Source organism: Pocillopora verrucosa, chromosome 6, assembly GCF_036669915.1.
Source record: "Pocillopora verrucosa isolate sample1 chromosome 6, ASM3666991v2, whole genome shotgun sequence".
NCBI classification, from domain to species: domain Eukaryota; kingdom Metazoa; phylum Cnidaria; class Anthozoa; order Scleractinia; family Pocilloporidae; genus Pocillopora; species Pocillopora verrucosa.
Genome location: NC_089317.1, coordinates 15,169,304 through 15,190,497, shown reverse-complemented (window position 1 = coordinate 15,190,497; position 21,194 = coordinate 15,169,304). Strand labels below are relative to the sequence as shown.

At 38.5% G+C, this 21,194-nt stretch overlaps 1 protein-coding gene and 1 pseudogene across 2 annotated transcripts in view; both read left to right on the top strand.

Annotated features, from left to right (window-relative positions):
* The window catches only part of LOC131784030 (deleted in malignant brain tumors 1 protein-like), a 67,326-nt gene that overhangs the window by 13,192 nt on the left and 32,940 nt on the right, over positions 1-21,194 (top strand). For both annotated transcript variants that reach the window (XR_010717838.1, XM_066168099.1), the window contains exons 6-13: positions 1,981-2,301; positions 5,890-6,201; positions 9,452-9,772; positions 10,163-10,474; positions 13,223-13,537; positions 13,998-14,309; positions 18,221-18,532; positions 18,867-19,178. Coding sequence is in view for 1 of the 2 variants with exons in the window: in XM_066168099.1 (XP_066024196.1) it covers positions 1,981-2,301; positions 5,890-6,201; positions 9,452-9,772; positions 10,163-10,474; positions 13,223-13,537; positions 13,998-14,309; positions 18,221-18,532; positions 18,867-19,178 (2,517 nt within the window). In the remaining variant the exon portion in view is untranslated. The remainder of the gene's footprint in view (positions 1-1,980; positions 2,302-5,889; positions 6,202-9,451; positions 9,773-10,162; positions 10,475-13,222; positions 13,538-13,997; positions 14,310-18,220; positions 18,533-18,866; positions 19,179-21,194) is intronic.
* On the top strand, positions 2,632-5,002 carry LOC136281605 (uncharacterized; annotated as a pseudogene).

The following is a 21,194-nucleotide window of genomic DNA, read 5'->3' as shown; positions in this document are numbered from 1 at the left end:
ACCCCAAGTTGCAAGAGATAGATCACATGATTATTTGTTAATAATATCTGTGGAAAACAACGACTCCGTATTCGTCTTTCGTCGTGTCTATTTCTTGTCATGGCTCGCTGGTTCCGTTTACATTAAGGTTATTGTTTGAAAACGACACCTTGTTTTTCAAGGAATGATGATACTACTCGTTAAAAACTTGTTTATTCTAAGAACTCATCTTATCAATGTTTGTAGTCGATTCTAATTAAGACGAATTCGATCAAAAGTTTGAAGCTTTTCTAGAGATATATCAGAAATACCATCCGCCTCATATGATGTAGCTAAATGTGGCTTTTCAGGAGCAGCTGTGTTTCCCATGTTGAAAGTGACTTGGCAATGGTAGAAATAGTTTATGTTTATGAAACACTGACGTTACTCATTCTGGCCAGATAAATAACTTGTCATATGAAACCCGAAAGCTGTTTGGTTGAAGTTGTGACTGAGGCTCGAGCTAACGGAATGCTGACTTTTCGTGGCTGATAGCGTGAGAGAACTGCTGTTCTACTCTTTGATATTCTTCCCTTAAACCATCAAGTAACTATTCTTTTCTGTGGCCGGTTATTTTTACGATTGACCTTCGCTTTAGGCCTGTTGTCTTCAACTTAAACAGATTTCCTGGCGCTTTAGTTAGATAAGGATTTCACTGAATCTTCCAGGGTTGTTCCTCTAATGACCAACTTCATCACGTCCTTAATTTTCTTCACTCCCATCGGCTGCCGCTTACAATAATCTTGCGAGGACGAAACTGGCTCACAAGACAGATAAAGTGGACCAGTTTTACGCACTTTGAGAGGACAACGCCATAGAAAATCTTTGAAGATTGTAACGGGACTTCTTTCTTCTCCAGTTGCAAACATTTTTGGAAGAACGCCTTTGAGCTTTGCGAACAGTCCTGACTAGTGTGTTTTTCTCGGGTTCCTTATGGATTCAACGAACTCTGTTTTGTTTTCATCCAATGCAAATGAAAAATCTCGAACTGTCAATACCAATACCAAAATGCTGGGCCAGGAGCCCCAAAACTGTGAGGACAAGTACTTCAAGACTTCCCTTTCCGACTTCTTTTTTCCTTACGGCTCATTTTCCTGTTAGTTTGGTTTAGTTAGTGAAGTTAGTCAGTTAGTTTTTGTTTCAGCATGGTTTAGTATTTCGTTTATATTTCGAATGAAGTGACTGTATGAACTCGAATTCAGAAGTTATTTAGGTTTAAGCTGTCCGTGATGAGTTTCCTAAATGTGACAGTGTCAGCTAACTTCCACAAATTGACGTATTTAGTTTGTCTACTGGCATACCCACTCATATATATCAATTGTGAATATGTAAACAGGGTCTTTTCCTAGCGAACATGCTTTGACCTTTTAAACTCGAGCTCTTTGTCACGAATAATCGAGCTTTTGCATTCTTTCTCTGTTAGGTATAGGTAAATATTAGTAACATTTCACAAGGGACAGGACGCTCGAAATGTTCCCAGTCTCTCTTACAAACGGTTGTATAAAACTCTTCGAGTACCTTGTACAAGGCCTCTGTTTGGTGTATTTCAGCATTTTGCACTTTGTTGGGTGTTCTTGTTCCTTGCTTCTCCTTCTTTTTACGATATTTACAAGAAGCTTGATGGGAACTTATCGTGATTGTCAAATTTTTTTTTTCCAGATAAATTTTGTAATGGACGATTCTAAAATAAAAAGAAATTGGTGTTGTTTTTAGAAGTACAGTGATATGACATCGATTGTTCATAGTCTGAGACAAGTGATGATGGAAAAGTGATTTATGTCAAAATTTAAGTTAGTTCTCAGGCCTAAAGGGCTTTTTAAGGGCACGGTTTCTAATTTGCTCATTGCCTCATCAGAACTATGTGGAAAGATAAATTAGGATTACTCTTTTATTAAGCCTTTTTAAATGCTCCCTTCTATTTATCACATTAATCTAGAGTGCGTTCTTTTTCCACTAACACAGCTGTTCGTTTGGTGAACCCTTTTAATTACCCATCTTCTGGTCGTGTTGAGGTGCAACACAGTGGCACATGGGGAAGTATTTGTCGCGACTCATGGGACGCGAGGGAAGCTGAAGTAATATGCCGCCAGCTTGGATTCGATGGCACTTTAACAGCGTTCACATGGGCACGGGCATCATTTGGAAAAGGAGTAGGCCAGATATGGTTGGATGATTTGCAATGCCAAGGAAATGAGACATCAATATCAGAATGCTCTCACTTAGGATGGGGAGTTCACGACTGTAATCACTATGATGATGTTGGTGTAGTTTGCCAACCTGCAGGTAAGGCGTCGATACACCTAAACAATAAATCATTCAAAGTAAATATACACTTTAGCTGTAATTGAAAGTTCACTTAAAAGAGCGTTTTATGGGGTTCCCCTTAAGGCCCATTTGCTTATTGGTAACTGGTTAATACTTAATTCCACAATTAACAGTTATTCGGGTGTTGGCTATTACGATTATTTTTCTGATTTTGACTGTCCAATTTCCGCAATGTTGTATTTTTTCTCAAGCGTAATGAAACAAGATCACCCGCCTCTATTTCTTGACACCGAGGTCGTCAAAGACGTTGAATCTCACACTCACTTACGACTAACTTTGCAGAGTAATATGTCGTGGAGAAATCGTATAGTTAAGATGTATAATAATATACATGAAAAATTTACTCAGTTCTGATTGGTTAAGTTTTCAGGTAATTCAGTGCAGAAGAGGGTTAATTCAGTGCAAATAAAGTAACAAATCAGACATTCTGATTGGTCAATAATCAAAGAAACTCATAAACAGCCAATCAAATGCGAGCCTTGGATGTCGCAACAAAATTTGCGAGCGAAACAATGGCCGGCGTTTTAGGTAGGTTTTCTTTCGCCACCGCGGCCGAAAAACAGCGCAAACAACGAAAATACTGTTAAAAGCACTGGTTTTTTGTTGTCGGTTTGGAAAAAGTAGTGTTTAGAGAAGGGAATTGTTAAGGAAATCGAAAATTACGAACCGACCCAGCTTAACACTTTGCTCGAGCGATCCAATGCCGAAATTAAAAACAAACATGGTTAAACCTCGGAAACGACGATTCCATTTCATCGAAAGTGATTCGGACACAGACTGAAAAATTCCTTGAACTACTTAGCCGGACTTTGAACTTTTTTGCGCCTTAAAGACGTGGGGATATCATTACATATTATTGTTTTGATCGTACGCGGTTGTTTTGACCGAATGCACGATTTGAATAGATTATTTTTGCACTTGATGCACGCGCTTTGCTTATGCTTAATTACGATAGGTCATCTCGTATTTTTTCATGTATGTTATTAACACGTAATCACATGATTTTTCTCGTGCAATTTGGAATAAATAAGCACTTATTAATTTTTTTTAAAGACCACGAATTGCACTCGCCCTACGGGCTCGTACAATTTTGTTAGTCTTTAAAAAAATTTACTTCTAAACGATTAAATATGCTGAAATGTGTTAAATACAAAGTTGGTAGATCCACTTTAACATGCTTGTCCTAACCTGATTATACCACTCATGGAAGTGGAGATGTTATCTGGAACAACTGTCATAATTGTGATTTAGCTTTACTGGATAACGTTCAATACGAAGCCGCAAGGGTGGTAACAAAAGCCATTAAGGGAACCAGCTCCGCGAGGTTACATGATGAACTCGCTTGGGAGCCTATTAGTATCAGGAGAGAACTACATAAATTAAGTCAATTTTACAAAATAGTCAAGATGTGAAAACAGGGTTTTGCCTTCACAAATGAACGGACGGACGGGGACAACTCTTAAAAACTCTTCTGGGTAAAGGCTTTCCTTGGGGGCACTCGCTGGCTGCGGGAAGGTAACCGGAATCTATTACGGTTGCTGACTATCCTTGAGAGAAAGACTAACGACAACAGGGTTGGCTCCAACGTAGATTTATTCTTCAAGCTCTACTACAATTTTGACCAGAACGGACCTGGCCAGGGCTGGTTCGACCCCGCTCTTCTCTTCTCTTCTCTTTTCCTTTCTTCCTAACCTAACCGCTAAGCTTTACAGAACAGTCCTATTTAAGCCTAACGTACATGGATAACGTAATGTCATGAATAATCTAAAGGATCATGTAATCTACTACACTATTGGCTAAGTAGGAATTTCGTCTTTTACAATATTAATTACTTTAAAGAGTTCCGGTGGATAACAGTTACACAAAAGGACATGACAGGTGGCTGTTACAGTTTAACACTAATAACAACTGTTTACAGGTGACTGAAGGAGAACTGGTGGCGTTTACGCTTTGCTGAACTAAGCTTTCTACGTGGAATATTGTATTTTTTTAAGCGTAAGCATGAAAGAACTCGATAACTAAAAATCCTATCGTTACAAAGAATCTTGCTTCACGTTATTTAACTGAAATATTGCCCAAACTATAAAGTGAACGTACTCGCTTTCGTCTCAGATCGAGAGAAAACTTCACTCAACTACGTTGTAGAACTTCTACGTTTCAAAAGTCTTTTCTTCCATCAGCATTCACTGACTGAAATTCTCTGGACCTAGATGTCCGAAACTCAGTATCTTTTCCCACTTTTAAAGCGAAAACTCGGTCAATTCTCTTTCTGCATACTTCCAATAGGTTATATGATTGTTCTTTTAAAAGGCGTGCATCTGTTGATTACACCCCCCCCCCCCTCCTTAGACTTGGGTTTTCTTATTTAACGGAATGTCTCTTCAAAATTAATAGTTGTATGTCGCCTATTTGCGGGGGCAGTTTTGACTCTGAATCGGTGAACACTTTTTCTTGTATTGCCCAAGGTATGCTGCTCGTTGTGATGTCCTCCTTACCTCTGCTGCTAGGTGAAACATGGTCATTGAGTAGTGATGCTAGGAAACTAAATTTTTCATTGTATGGTATTGAGTCTGTAAATTACAACGTTAACTGTGCTTTTTTTCGCGAGGTACAAAGTTTTATAATTAACATTAACCGCTTTTCTGTGGCCATTGTTTGATTGTTTAAATAATATATTCATAGCATAGTAAGTTTTACTCCTTGTTATTGCAACTTTTGTGTGTTGTTTAGGTGTCTGTTTGAGAGTGAGCCTGAATGAATTTATTATATATTTGTAATATTTTAATCCCCCTCGTTAACCCTAAGTGCTTTTGGGGAAAACAATGATAAATATGTTTAAATCAAAAAAAAGAGTTTCCGCTAGGGGTTGTCAAAAGACCTCCTACCGGACTAACACTTAAGTTCTCGTTTTGACTTTCGCACTCAAAGATTAATTGGTAAATCAGCAGCATTAGGTTTGTTGTTGTTCAATAGTAAGGTCCTCATGAAAGAATTTGGCTTAATGCTTTAACGCGTAGCGCCGAGCTGCCTACAAACAGACTCGTATCCAACAACTCCGAATTTAATAATCGTTTCATTGTATCTCATCAAATCCTGAACGTGTTGATATTTGGAGCTTTTTCAGCTTTGCAACAGGTGGTGCATTGCATTTCCATATGAGGTGACTCGGAGTATGAGCTTATAACCGAAGTTAAGAGAACCAATCAGAACACCAGAAATGCAATATTCGCTGTTGAAAATTTAATAAATGTATATTAGAGTGTTTACTGCATAGCTGATATCAACCGTATCAGAGTAGGAGTGAGGTTAACGTCCTACAGTGTCAGAATTAGTCGGAGATTTCATTAAGAGAGGAGAAACGAAGGAAGTGAATATCCTTCAAGAGTAAGTTATCGTTTACAGTGTTAACGAAGAACAAAAGGGATATTTCAAGAAGTCTAAGTGCCTTTAGCTAAGTATGGTACACTCTTTAGATGGTTTTCCCAAAAAAATATAGCAACAAAGTTTATTAGCCTAAGCATGATTGTATTTTTATATAACCAACAGTGCGTTTGGTGAGTCCCACCAAGTCACCATCTTCTGGTCGAGTTGAAGTGTTTTACAATGGCACATGGGGAACCATTTGTGACAACTCGTGGGACTTAGAGGACGCTGATGTAGTTTGTCGTCAGCTTGGATTCGAAGGAGCTTTATCAGTGTCTGATGCTGCGGCATTTGGACAAGGAACTGGCCAGATATGGCTGGATGGCATTAGATGTGTAGGAGATGAGACATCAATATCAGAATGCAGCCACGGCGGATGGGGAGTTAACAACTGTGGACATAGTGAAGACGCTGGTGTGGTGTGCCGAAACGCAGGTAAAATGACGATTTATACTCATTATATAATGATAACTCTATTGCTCCTTCGGGAATAAATGCTAAAATACATAGAGAATAGTTCCAATTTTTACATTTCCTCGTTTACGAGTGCAGGCTGGATACAATCCAGACTAACGTTACACAGAGGTGGAGAAACTTCTTGGTAAACTTCCTAACAAAGTCACAACTTCCAATCGCGGCAAATTCGACAGTGATATAGCGCTGGCGTCGCATCATCTGCAAGAACTTCAGAACAATTTACAAAACCCCAGAGTCGTTTGATCACAAGTAAAGGTATCCAAGTGTTCTACTTACTACTTTTAAGTTTGTCGATCAACCACTTCTGCAACATGTTAAATTTATAGAGCACACTAAAAATTTAAGTCGTCATAAATTGAAGATCCTACCCGAAATCCAAGCAATTAGCAATGTTACTTACCTAAAGCATAACTCAATCCAACAGGACAAAATTCCTCTGAGTCCCTAATCGGTTATTTTCACAAAAAAACTCAAAAATATATGTTCCGCGCTCTTCGATGGTTACACACAATGAATAAAATATCAAACCTGACATGTAAACTTAGACTAAAAACAATTTACACAGCATGAAAAAGATACTTTTGTTCAATCGTTAGCTTAATTCCTGTAAGATGGAGTGCAATTAAAGAGCAACATATCATTCTATTCTGTTAATCTAGTTAAAATTTGCATAGAGCGTGTTATAAAATAGGTTTGATTGCTAAGCTGTGATTGGATGGAATTCCACGGCTGTGATTAGTGCATATTCGGATCAGGTTCCCTCTGTGGTCCGTTGCACGAAAGAGGACGAAAGAGGAAGGATAACCACCAGATACAAGAACCGATGATCAGGATAACGCCTGATACCTTTCTCAAGTCATCAGATCTATGACATAACCGTCACCAAATCACTCAAAAATTTGGAGCAAAACTGTTATAAAAAATAGTAGCGTTGAAATGATAGTGCACATACAGCCATTCACGAATATCATCCTTCCTATCCTCCTTTCATGGAACTTTTCTAAAAAACAATGATCTTACTATTCTCGACGTAGATCTTGCAACTCCAATATCTTTGATAAATGAAAACGTAGAAATTCATAACCGTAAAGAGGTTTCCAACTGGGGATTTCCAGTTTTGCTTACCTGTTAGATAACCAATTTTTCTAAATATTATCATTTACCTCACGTAGATCTGAGCGCAAAACGATTTCCTACTGAATTGGCATCGTTAAATGTCTTAGTACTCTTAGTTCAGTATTAGTTTATAACTAACCTTTTTACGGAGATTGTAGTTGAATTTTTGTTTCGACATGAGGATCAGTAAAGTAAGGTTCAGAAAAAAACCGTTAAACCAATCGATATGGTGTAATCATGTTGCATTTGGGAAGGCTGTTCCTCACAAAGAAAGTGCGCCTCTATCTGTTTTTTGCCATTTTTCCCGTTGCAATTTAAGGTCTTTACCAACCTTAGCAACAAAGAATGACTGTTGGCTATAACGTCGGTATCATTGGTGTTGGTAGATAACTGTCGTAGATGGTCATCATCCAGCAGAGTATCACCTTCATTGAGGTGACGAGCGATTTACACTTAAAACGTCGTTCTCTACAGTTTAAGTGACTACATTGTGCGAAGACTGGAAAAGTTTCCACATAATTAAAGTATTTTAGGATGATAAAAGGACTCGTGCGCCCTAATTGTGATGTTTCCGCTTTTTCGCGGTAAAATGTCATAATCATTTATGAAATGATCCGAAACAGCCTTTTCATGACTAAGTGTAAACTTTTTTGAGCGGTTTACACAGCTTCCTGTAAAGGGAAGGCGATTCGTGTTTCAGTTTGTCAAGGGAATTGAAGGTATGTAGGTCCACTTTGATTATATTCCTACTGGAAAGATTCGATGAAGAAAGACTATGATTATTCTTAAAGATAACGACCTACGACGTTCCCTCCTATCTTATCAAACTACATACATATCTACATACATACATATACTTTATTTATGCTCGAAATTCACAGTGTAGCTGTAGAGCTAACATCTTCGAGAAAATAAGCTAAAATAAAATAAAAATATGCTATATACAATCCATTATTATTTATAAACTAAATACAACATTACGCATGAAGAGGGAAGTATAACTTGTTGATCTACTGTAGAAAAACTTCATATCTGAGGATCTCCTGCTTGAATTCTAGAAAATTTAATTTTGGGTTGGGAAGGGCCAGGATATGATTTCCGCACAAATTGTAGGATGAAGACCGTACGGTGAACTTATCTTTTAAATAACCTGGATAATTCGTAAATAACAGACTCTTATATAACGTGATCATGAAGTTCTGGAGGCGTCTAATGAATAGAGATTTTAAGTTAACTTTGCTTAGTAAAATGTCATATGGTGAGCTGTAGTCCTGTAGTATAAGCCTAAGAATGCGCTTATTTAGATCATCTACTTTGTCGGCATTGCGCGTACCACAGAAATGCCAAACAGAAGAACAGTAGTAAAAATGCGGGAAAATAAGGGCTTTATAAGCTTCAATAGCATCTCCTTATTAATAAGTTTCCGAATTTTAAGAATTACGTTAAATTGGTTATTTATTTCCTTACAAATAACTGATACGAAATTATCAAAAGAGAGTCTATTATCTATTGTCATCCCAAATATATCTATCGAGTTATTTACTGAGAAACAAAAATTGTCCTCAGTTTTTCCCAGGATTAGAGCTTGGAGCTTTTTCTCGTTAACAATTATGACATTGTTTTTATACCACTGATTTGCGACACTAACCTCTTGACAAATGCACTCTTCTAGTGAAAGTGGTCCTAGGTTAGACGAATAAATCTGATGGTCGTCTGCGTATGCGTTTAGTTTTGCATATTTCATATGCTGAAACAAGTCATTGATAAATATATTAAAAAAACATTGGTCCTAAAACGCTCCCTTGTGGAACTCCTCTTTTGGTACCCGCCCAGTTGGAGAAGGTATCTCCAATCTTTACTCGCTGCTGTCTTTCTGACAAGTAGTCCTTAAGTAGCGCGCAACTTCCTTCGTCAACTCCATATGCTTTGAGTTTTGCCAGGAGTAAGTCATGCTGAATGACATCAAAAACTTTAGAAAGGTCCATAGAGACAATCGCAACCACTTCCCCTTTATAAACTCGAAAGTAAGTTGGATAATTCCTCAAGATTTAAAAGATCATATTCTGAACACCTTCTCATTCCACCTAATCAGCTGTTCGTCTGGTTAATTCCTTCAATTCGTCACGTTCCGGTCGGGTTGAAGTACTGTATAAAGGTGTATGGGGAACCATTTGTGACTACTCATGGGACTTAAAAGACGCTGATGTAGTTTGTCGCCAGCTTGGATACGAAGGAGCTTTAGCAGCACTTCGTAACTCAGCATTTGGACATGGAAGTGGCCAGATATGGCTGGGTGACGTGCAGTGTAGAGGGGATGAGACTTCAATATTACAATGCAGTCAAATAGGATGGGGAGTTCACAGCGGTTATTGTTGGGGCAGTGATGATGCCAGTGTAGTTTGCCGACCCTCAGGTAAGAGGACGATACTTATAAACATCACATAAACCTCATCCATAGTTTGTTAGTAGTTGTTTTAATTGCGTGAACAGTGATAGACGAACGAATAGAACGTCTTTGAACAGACTTCCTTCCACTTACCTCGAACCCATTGTTGATTTGCTCCTTCTGTGTTCTATTCATAACGTTATTTGTAGTAAAAAAAAAATTTCGAAAACGTTACCCATTTTGTTTACATTCCGTTCAACTTCTAGTTAACCCCGGCCCAATTGACTCCTTACAGTTTAAAACAGAATTATGATCCTCTAAGTTCTCGAAAACTATTGCTTCTTCTGTGGAAAAAATGGTTTGGAAAAACCCAAACAGTGTAAAACAAGATAAATCCTAGTATCATACTGCCAACAGTTCGTTTGGTGAGCCCCACAAATTCACCAACATCTGGTCGTATTGAACTGCTGTTCAATGGTACCTGGGGAACCATTTGCGACACCTCGTGGAACTTAAAAGACGCTGATATAGTTTGTCATCAGCTTGGATATGATGGAGCTTTATCAGCACCTGGTAATGCAACATTTGGACAAGGAGCTGGTCAGATATGGCTGGATGACGTTAAATGTGTAGGAAATGAGACATCAATATCACACTGTAATCACAGAGGATGGGGAGTTCACAACTGTGGGCACCGTGAAGACGCTGGTGTGGTTTGCCGACCCACAGGTAGAGTAACGATACCAGCACTTTTTATTGCTACAATTATTAAGCATGAAAATAGAACAAATGAGAATACGAGAAAGTCGTTACGTATTTCCGACAGTTGTTCAACTAGCCCTTAAACCTCGCGCGATCCTATTTCCGTCAAAGCTGAAAGCGTTGCCATTTCTTGTTATTTTTTCAAGCGTTTGACTTCATGACCGTTTTGATAACCTTAATTTGTATTTTGTGTGATTCTTGTTATCAAGGCCATGAGATAAACAATAGCTTGCATGCATGATGAAAAAGGAACAGAAATTTTTTTTTATCATGTCAATGGTGGTCTCGCTAGAAGCAGTCCTCTCGATTTCCTTACCAAAGAAAGTTTGCCAAAGGAAAGAGTTCGGGAAAATAAAAGTAGTTCAATTATTTTCAATTTCTTTCTTATCTTTGCACCAGAAAAGCGAAACTTGATTTTTGGCTAAAAAGGGCGAGAGAATGGTAAAATCTCTTCGTGCAACTGCAAAATGAACATCTTGCCTTTCTTCGGTCTCCGTTCTATAGACACCCAATATACCTAACGATCTTTCACTGAGAGTATTCCTTTAGGCAAAGTAACAAAGGGAACACAATTCATCGGTTATATGCTTCGGATACTTCTTTTTTTTTTAATTCTTATATGGTGTGCAACGCAAACTCTCGAATCTTCAAACCAACGAAAATAACTTTGCTTGTTATCTTGTGTGGCGTTGACTATGCTAATTAATCACTTGTGCTTAATGAGTATGACATCAATTCTGATGAGAGAAATTAACATTGGGGTGTCCACTGTTACGTTTGTGTTTCGATGACCACGCTTCGCAAAAAGTGGTCTTTGGTACCCACAGACCCTCGTTCATTATCAAAAAAACGACTTTAAAAAGAAATATCATTTATAATTTTTTTTCAGAGGGCACGGTACAAATTTTGTAATCTGATTGGTTCTTAGCGCGTTCCGTATTTCCTATCTCGGCTGAAGTGTACGGTAACACTTTCGTGAGTCACCGAGAACATCCCTAGCTTCGTTGCCATTCTTTATAAATAATTTTTTTCCGGCTGGGCATTATTTAAGAAAAAAGAGTTTTTAAGCAAATCAAGCCGATTAATAACTTATTAATCGTCTTTTTTTTCACTCTCAAATCACCTTGATTGCCATTAGTAAAATTATTTTCGAAATGAATTTGTAGTAACAAATGCGTCATTAAATGGGTTGATATGCGACTTAAAAACAGATTCCAATTAACTTACGTCCTTCGCAAAAAGTAACTCAGAAAGTTAAGGCTGTAAGATATTTGTTTAAAATTAAATTCAATTTAATTTTAAACATTTCAATCAATTTTTTTCGCTGTAGCGAAGTTTTCAGACCCAATTCATCCACGCTTTCATTCGATGCAAGTCGACTTGTTTAATTTGGCCATTTTCACTACAAATTGCATTGTAAATTGTACAATTACTTTCCTTGCAATTTATAGAGGCATTCTTCGCAAACTAATCGTTGATGGAAGTGAATAATACTCTCTGTGAAAACATTAAATAGTTTTGAAGAAATGAACGTCGTGACAGTCACTGAACCTGAGTTTGTTTGCCAAACCAGTACCGTTGTTTTTTTTGTTTTTTTTTCCATGAGCGTTTTTTTCCTTACGCGCTCTCTAACTGACAGGTGTCATATTGTGACTGATACTTTTAAAAAAATGTTAGTAAGTTTCTTTGAAAGCTTATTGAGTCACTTATCGCTAAACAAATAGAGATGTTTTGGTGAAGTCTCTCTCTTTAATTTGCATTATTTCTGTTTTAACTATCATTTACTCACTTAAAAATTGTTCAGTTTCAAGAAGGATTTTGTCGTAATTACAGCCTTAAATCATTCGAGTCATTTTGGCTGCAATTTTGTGAAGGTTTAGATAAAAATAAAAATTTATTTACCAGAGTAGGTCAGTCCGTATTGGGAAAGACTTTGCCTTCTGTCTTGAGTATCGCGAGTATTTAAGACCTAGGGCACAGTTTTTCCCAATACGGATCTCCCGGCTGGCGAATAACATAAGTATCTCTTCGTAAAAGTGTTCCTTCATACAGGTGATTCAACTACGACTCTCAAAAAGTAGTATTCCAGTGCTAGTCGGAAATCACCTTTCTCGTACTAGGTAGGATGCATCAATCTTCGACTGGGAACCCATCATGAATACTCCCAAAGATTTCTTATTCTTTTGTTATATATGGTGTCGGGCTTTGCAGTTATAGTAAAAAAGAAAAGTGAACAAACTTATAATCAAAGAGGCAAATCCCACGTAAAAGGACTGGTTCAGCCCTCTCAGCTTTCTGAAGTTTTAAGACGGTGATCACTTTTTTTCCGTCTTGACACGATTATCGTGCATTAGTATTAACGAAGCTTCATGATACCACGGGGAAACTGACTGGCAAAATTTTGGGTTCAAAGGGGATTCTGGTCCGATAAAATTTCAAGGAAAAAAAACCAGGCAGACAAAACTGTCGTCCGTGTTAGTGGTATGAAGTTGTTTGCTTAAATATATGGGGTCCAACGTGTTTAAATGAGTGATACAGGTAGAGCCTGGAATGAATGTCGCGCAAATGCACTTTACAATTATTCTTTAAAAACCTATTTTTAGAGACCCTGATTTCATTATATTCATCGAAATCTTGAATTCGTCATGTTATCATTCCCGATGTCTTAAAATTGACTGAAGATTAACTGGGTTGCTTCTGTTTACCGTCAAACAGCTGTCCGTTTAGTGGATTCCAACAATTCGCCAAGCTCTGGTCGTGTTGAAGTGCGGTACAAAGGTGTATGGGGAACCATCTGTGACCATTCATGGGACTTAAAGGACGCTGATGTAGTTTGTCGCCAGCTTGGATATGAAGGAGCCTTAGCAGCACCTCATAACTCAGCATTTGGGCAAGGAACAGGCCAGATATGGTTGGCCAATGTGGATTGTGAGGGGAGCGAGACATCGATATCACAATGCAATCATGGAGGATGGGAAATTCACAGCTGTTATCACAGTTCAGATGCTGGTGTAATTTGCCGACCCAGAGGTAAGGCTGCGATACTCTTCTAAAGCAAATTATTTAGAAAGAGAAAACTTTTCTTCTTTAAATCTTTTTTTTGTTTTTTGGTTTTTGCCTAGCGCATTTTAATGGCGTGATAAGTTCACATAAAACCACGTTTTGCTGCTCCTAATTTCTGTTGTTTCTACGTGGCTAGCCTGGCCACTTCCTTGAACTTCTTATAGAGGTAAAGCCCTGTTGGCTGGGGTTAATGCTCGAATGGATGACCGCACGTAATAATCCGCATAATAACTTTTTTTTTCTCGTCTTTTAATACTCTCCACATAACACCTGAGTAACTGTAGAAAACGACCAATGCGTCCCACGTCAACGCTTTTAGGCGTTCTTTCTGTACTTTCCATCGAACATTTTGGTCAGTATAATTGAACGAAACCCTACCATGGATAACAGCTAACTTATTACTTCGATACTCTTATATCAACAATAGTGCGTTTGGTGAGTCCCACCAATTCACCAAATTCCGGTCGTGTTGAAGTGTTTTATAATGGTACATGGGGAACCATCTGTGACAACTCATGGGACTTAAAGGACGCTGATGTAGTTTGTCGGAAGCTTGGATACGATGGAGCTTTGACAGCACCTGGTGATGCAGCATTTGGACAAGGAACTGGTCAGATATGGCTGACTGACGTTCAGTGTGTAGGAGACGAGACATCGATATTTGAATGCAATCACGGAGGATGGGGAATTCACAACTGTGGGCATAATAGTGACGCCAGCGCAGTGTGCCGACTAGCAGGTAAAAAACGGTTCTTTGAAAACGGTTCTTTGAAAAATATTACGATTTTAAAACAAATCTCTTAAACAAAACTTTTGGGACATATCAACACTTAATATAATATTAATATTTGGGAATGAAGTATCTTTAACTCCAAAGCTAATTTTGTCGCTTGAAAGAGCTACATGCTCATTGTTTTTCGAAACGAGTAATGTATAGAATTTAGCCTAAAAGCGGAGCTCGCATCTTTTTTTCCCGCACGTCTCTTCAAAAAGCTAAAGCCCCTATTATGGATAAAGTGCGTGGTAATATTAATGGATTTTCACTCGTAACTTCTCCGTGTCCGTGTAGAGGACTGATTATAAGATAGTGCCCGTGGTACAATTGGCCGCGCATGCTAAAAGTAGTATCTTGTATGGTCGGTCGTACGGTCGTTGCCATTGCTAAACAGCCTAAAGTTCTCTGACGTAGCCTGGACAAAAAATATGAAGCTATTATCAGCATACATGAGGAGGCTGTATACTCACCACAAGCTTCCGCTGATTTGTTAGTTTGTTTAACGGGACTTCATGGTTGATGGTGTAAAATGCTTTCCTTTACCCGATGATAACCGACCAGCTAACCGACTATGTCGTTAATGTTGGTACAGATGGCAAATAAATAAATAAATAAACAACTTTATTTGAGGAGGCTGACACACAACAGTAATTCAACCGATGAACTAGTGGCCTTCGATCCTAAAAGTACCATAATTAGAATTAAAATTGTATTCGAAGACTATAAAACTGGTAGCCAGTTTTTCATAAAATAAAATATACCGCTTGGGTCAGGTTAAATTGCGTTCGACTGAAATGTTCTACTTCATCATAGCTCGTAAAAAAATGTCTGTCAAAGGCCTTTCTGAAAGAAGTAACTGTTGTCGCCTCTTTCTTTGGGTTGATGGCTAGCTGGCTCCACAATCTTGTCGCAGATACGCTAAAGGTCCTCCCTCCCTAGGTTTCTCTTTCCTCTCTCAACTTGAAATTTGTTCCATTATCGGAAACATCTCCCTGAGAAGTACTCTTTGGTTGACGACTCTGTGGAAGGCATTCAAGAAGGTATCAAAGTCTTATCCGAAAGCCATCTCCATATAACCGCCCTTAGGGCTAAGCAGGTGAAAAGACTTAGGTACCGTTTTTACCACCGAGACACTCTTCCCTGGATTGTGAGAAAAGGCCCTCCAAAGTGCACAGCTGTTTGGGAAAATGGTGGAAGCGATAAGCAAAGTCTTAATTAAGGACAGCCATAATTTGCTTCGAGGCTTTTGCTTTTCGTCTGCAGCATTCGTTGCACCCTTTTTCCCATTTTCTGATCTCCTCACGACCATTCAACGATTCAAATTTGGGTGGACAAGGATGCTGAAATCTGATTCGTTCCTCTTGCATTGTTTCCATCTTCGTGATACTTCTTGACGATCAGTTTCGTGACTTGATGTCTTCGAGGAAGAATTTTCGGGAAACCAGCATCGTGAGATAAGAATTCGGCGTATCTCAATCGGCTGTCACATCTTATTTGACCTTCTTCATCTAGTCGGGGTTGTAACGCGAGTGGCTTGCTCTTTTTGGGTAGTTCCACTTTGTTAACTGGCCACACCGAGTCTTCTTGCAACCAAAAATACCATTTTTCGTTGGTGGCTTGTTCTAATAATTCTAATCTTGTAAATACATCGCTGGGTTCTTATGTGTTGGGATAAATCGCCACTGCTTTGGGTCCGTCTGAATCTCTCCAACACGATTTGCCACGAACGATTTGAATGACCGACTTCGTCCTCTTATGCACATTTATGCTGTCCGACCAGAAAGTGACTTGACTCAAACTGACACTTAAGGTTCTTGAAATTGATTCCATAATCCTCAGTCCTAAGACTGCTGCCATCAATTCCAAATCGAGGAATGCTGGTGGCTGCAAGCGATACTACTCTTGTCTTTGCCGCAACAACTCTTCTCGTCGTTGTTCCGCTTTTGTAAGTTGTCCTTGAGTAGACAACAGCCCCATGTGCATCTTTCGAAGCGTCTACAAAGGTGTAAAACGTTTGTGACAGCATTTCTTCCCCATGTCCTTATCTTAGACTCCGCGGGACCTTAATGGTGGATAGATCCTCCAATTCGCGAAACCATGATATCGCTCTGTTAGCCATCTATGTTTGGAGTAAATTGTCCCAGTCCATCCCCACGAGCCTCATTTCTTGAAGATCTTGGGTTCGGTTCTCTTTGTGTGTTGGTGTTGTTTCAGTCTTCGCTAGGTCCTCACGATTTGTGTCAGTACGGCTCTTGTCAACGTGTAAAAGTCTATTATATTGCAAGTAGATGGTAGGGAAAACAGTAATAATACAAATTAAAGAGAGAAGCCTCTACAAAACATTTTTACTTGTGTAATAATAGAGGTTTTTTTATAGACTTCTGAGCAAAACTTTCAAAAATTTTTTTTTACAAAAGTCTGTCACGATCTTACACCTGTCAATTAGAGACGGTTTTGTCTTTAGGCAACGAAACTGTTTTGAGGGGGAAAGAGAGGGAGAGAGGGGGAGAGAGAGAGAGAGAGAGAAAAGAGGGGAAAAGACTGCCCAGCCGATAACACAAAAGATATTTTAGGAAAATGTCAACGAAGCTAAGGATGGACTCGGCGACTCACGAAAGCGTTATTGGCGTTCAATATAACCAACGAACAGATTGGCGAAGCTGGGTCCCATTTTGATGCCCATAGTTTCACTATTAGTTTGCTTGTAATAGTTGCCCCTAATGAAAAGCAATTGGTCATGAGTGTCAACACTAGTTCAGCTAAGAGGAGTTATGTTTCTTGGCTAGGTTCCTTAACATTAGGTTTATCGTAAAAACGTTTGGGGGCCAGGACACCTTCGCCATTGGGAATGACGGTACAAAGAGATTTAATTTTGTGTTCGCCTTAGAAATCGAAATCGCGAAAGATCGTGTCGGTTGTCTTTCGTGTGATAATTTGACTATGGGTGCTATAACATTGTTTAAATGGCTAGAAATAAGTTAGGGGGGACAACTTCAAGAATGACAATGGGTTGGCATTGGCTGTTAGATTTGTGGATCTTAGATAAAAAGTAACTACACAAAGTTTTTAGGAGTGACGATGGTGAGAATTTTTGCTTTTGCAGAAGCAGGCGGCTCCTGTTTTGTTATAAGATCTCTCTTGGTTCCTGAAAAAATCTAATTTGAAATCGGGCGACAAAAAATATTTCGGTTGTTGTCACGCACCGAGATGTCTCAGCAAAAAATATTTCGAATTTCATAAAAGCATTCTACAGTGTGGTGCAGTAGCATCTGACGAATACTCTGTCCAAGTTTCACCAAAATTCTACAAATATACATTCGTAAAGGTAATTCGCGTAAAAACCAACTTCGAGTTAACGGCTTCCATGAAATTCACAGCTTTCTCAACTTATTTAGCACGCATCAATGCGGTCATGCCGCTAACCAATGAAACGCTACCTCGCCAGAAAAACAAAATTTAATGCTAAAATGAAGGCAAAAACTTTATTGGTAAAAACAAAGAGGAAGGTTAGCCTATTTTCGCTCAGTCAAAATCTTTTACCTTCGATATCAACGGTCCAGGCTTTCTCTTAGATTTTTCCCATACCAGCTTTTCACTTTTTGACTATTTCATGACGACTATCATTTTCAATGTTTTGAGAAAAGATAATAGTGAACCACGTGACAAGTCCTCAACTATGAATTATGAATTTAAAAAAATAAATACATGTATCATACGAAGGGGTAAACTGTCCGTTTACATCTCGTAACTATCACAAAAATATGAAGTACAATTGAAAATGTTCCCTGATTAACATTATTCCTCCATTTACCTAAAATAGAAAATTCACGTTTATAATTTTTTTTGACAGTTAACTTTTTATTATCTTGAAACAGCTGTACGTTTAGTGAATTCTTATTTACCGAGTTCTGGTCGAGTTGAAGTGCTGTACAATGGTACATGGGGAACCATTTGTCACCACCATTGGGACTTGCAAAATGCTGATGTAGTCTGTCGCCAGCTTGGATTCGCGGGCGCATTAGTGGCAACGTTTAGTGCAGAATTTGGAGAAGGAACTGGTCAGATATGGCTGGATGATATGCAATGTAAAGGAGATGAGACATCAATATCACAATGCGCTCACTTAGGTTGGGGAGTTCACAACTGTTGGCACTCTTGGGACGCTGGAGTAGTTTGCCAACCTGCAGGTGAGACGATGATACCCCTACACAATGGATTATTCAAAGTAAACAAACCCTTTTATTAAAATGCTGCAAGTGTGTGTGGGTGACACTATAGGTAATAAACCAACGCTAGGAAAAGCTCAATTAAAACCATCCATAACAGGAATTTTAGGTCTGCGGTTCCTGATTTGTTTAAACTTCATCAGAAATTACACTTTGAAAAATTTTAAGGGGATTCATTTCATCTGGACATACATCACATACCCCGGTTAAGTATTATTTCCACTTCAACCAGAGATATTTTGGCGGACTCTTACGAAGTGAAACAAGCTAACTTATACTTTCATATGGGCAACAGTTCGTTTGGTGAGCCCCACCAATTTGCCGTCTTCCGGTCGTGTTGAGGTGTTTTATAATGGTACATGGGGAACCATCTGTGACAACTCATGGGACTTAAACGACGCTGATGTAGTCTGCCATCAGCTTGGATACAGTGGAGCTTTATCAGCGCCTGGTGATGCAGCATTTGGGTTGGGAACAATTCAGATATGGCTGGATGACCTGCAGTGTGTAGGGGATGAGACGTCAATATCAGAATGCAGTCACAGAGGATGGGGAGTTCACAGTTGTGGGCATAGTAAAGACGCTGGCGTTGTGTGCCATCCTTTAGGTAATTGATTATTATGATATATGAACTCCCCCTTGACAAATGAATGGCTTACAGAATGTGTTGACTTTTCGATGGTAAAAATTAACGGGAAACCCTCACGGATAAACTGCAATAGAACCATAGGGGAGCCTGTAGAAAAATAAACCATATATAATTAAGGCTTGGGTATGATTCGAAAATTTTCCTCGTAGATACTAATTGGGTTTAACCACCCATGGGTTACAATTATCGAACGATAGGCAATTTAAAGCGCATAGTATTAATATTTGGTGTATCATTTCGCAAAGTTATTTGAAAGGTCCGCACATCCAGTTCGGGACCTTCCTAAAGTTTCAGGTGGCTTTGAAGTATTCGTGAAGAGATTTTAAAATTTGATTAAAGTATATAATTATGTGACATACAGATCATGGCGGTTCAGGAATAGGACACTAGGTCGCCGAACTCGTTTTTTGAGTCACAGGCGCATATGAGTCAAATCCAGGGTGTTTCTAAGAGGCTGAGATGTTTACATAAAAGTAATCAAGTTACAGTCAGAAAAAAATGGGATATTTAATTTGAAATTAGTTTCGAGGTAGCCTTCATAAAAAAAATATGGTAGTGTCATCGAAGAGTTCTCATTTAGAAATAACGAAACCAATTTGAGCCACCTGAAATAAACTCTGCTTAGGAGTGAGTTCAAGTTCAGAAGCAAAATAGCTGTAGACCGATGAAAAGTGACTTCGTCATCCTTGATACCAATGATAATAATCATATGTATACATGGTGCATATTTCTATACGAATTAATATCTTCTGTTGTGCATTAGTTACAAAAAGCGGGTTCTGGCACATTTTAAATTTCACAGCCGAACCCCCTGTGAAATTCAAAATGAATTTCAGGGTCATTGGCACACGCATGTGCACTCAGCCCCTCTTTCAACTGTTACTCTTGCATGCCATGATGTCCAGTAGTCGTCTTGTCATCTTGAACTATCCTATTGCCGTCGTTTGCTGAAAGGGCAATCTTGTTTATTGTGTCAGTGAAGATCTGACTTCGTATCACGTGATTCCTCTTGAAAACTTGTTGAAACACGTTTCATGGTTTCTTGAGATTGTCATGCCACAGGATCAGCATCAATGCTGTATTTTGTTATGAAGACGTTGTGAAAATAATCTTTGTCTTGTTTTCAAAAATATCCTCATACATAATGATCATCTGTATTAATTCCTCTTTCAGTTAAGTTGAGACGCTTTTTTCCGTTACAGCAGAAAGAAGTGTTTACTTCACTCTTCCTTCTGCTGGGTTTACCCTTTTATTGAAACTTGGTTCAATATCGATGAAATCTTATCTTAAACCCTCTCCTCTCTGAATTCTGAATTTTTTTTTGTTTTTTCCAACGACAATGAATGGTGCACTTTGTCTTGATTTTGGTCTTGTCTCTCCAATAACATCTCTATCTTTTTCAAGAGAAAGAAAAAGAAAACTTGAAGGTCTCCATTGCCAATGAAGCTGTTTCTTGTATATATTGCTGTTCTATTTAAACTCCATTTATTTATATTAGTAACACTCAAGACACTCACGGTATGAGGAAGATGATCATTACAATGATTAAATTTTAGAAAAGGAAGATCGAATCGCCAATTTTAGAAAAAAGAAAAAGTGTCTTTCGTTGTTTGATGAAGTGGATATTCTTGATCTGGATGAAATTGTATTGCTTTGTGTTGCATGACTGCTCAATCCTGACTGGTCGAAAGTATTAACACTAAAGTTATAATAATGAAGTACTTTACTGTTTGAGTTTTGGTTTTTGTGATACCAGCATTTTTCCTTTTCTTTGACGAATGTCTCGGTAAAGAGACTTCTGTTTGCACATTTTGACAAAAAAAATGAAAAAAAAATGTTTCTATTTTTCGTTATCTACATACTCCTTGTTTGAGCGTCTTCGTTTTCAGTTGGATAGGCAAGATCAAACCAATCGAACTTTAACGATACCATTATTCTCTTACATGTCCCCTTATTGGGATTTTTCCTCTAAGG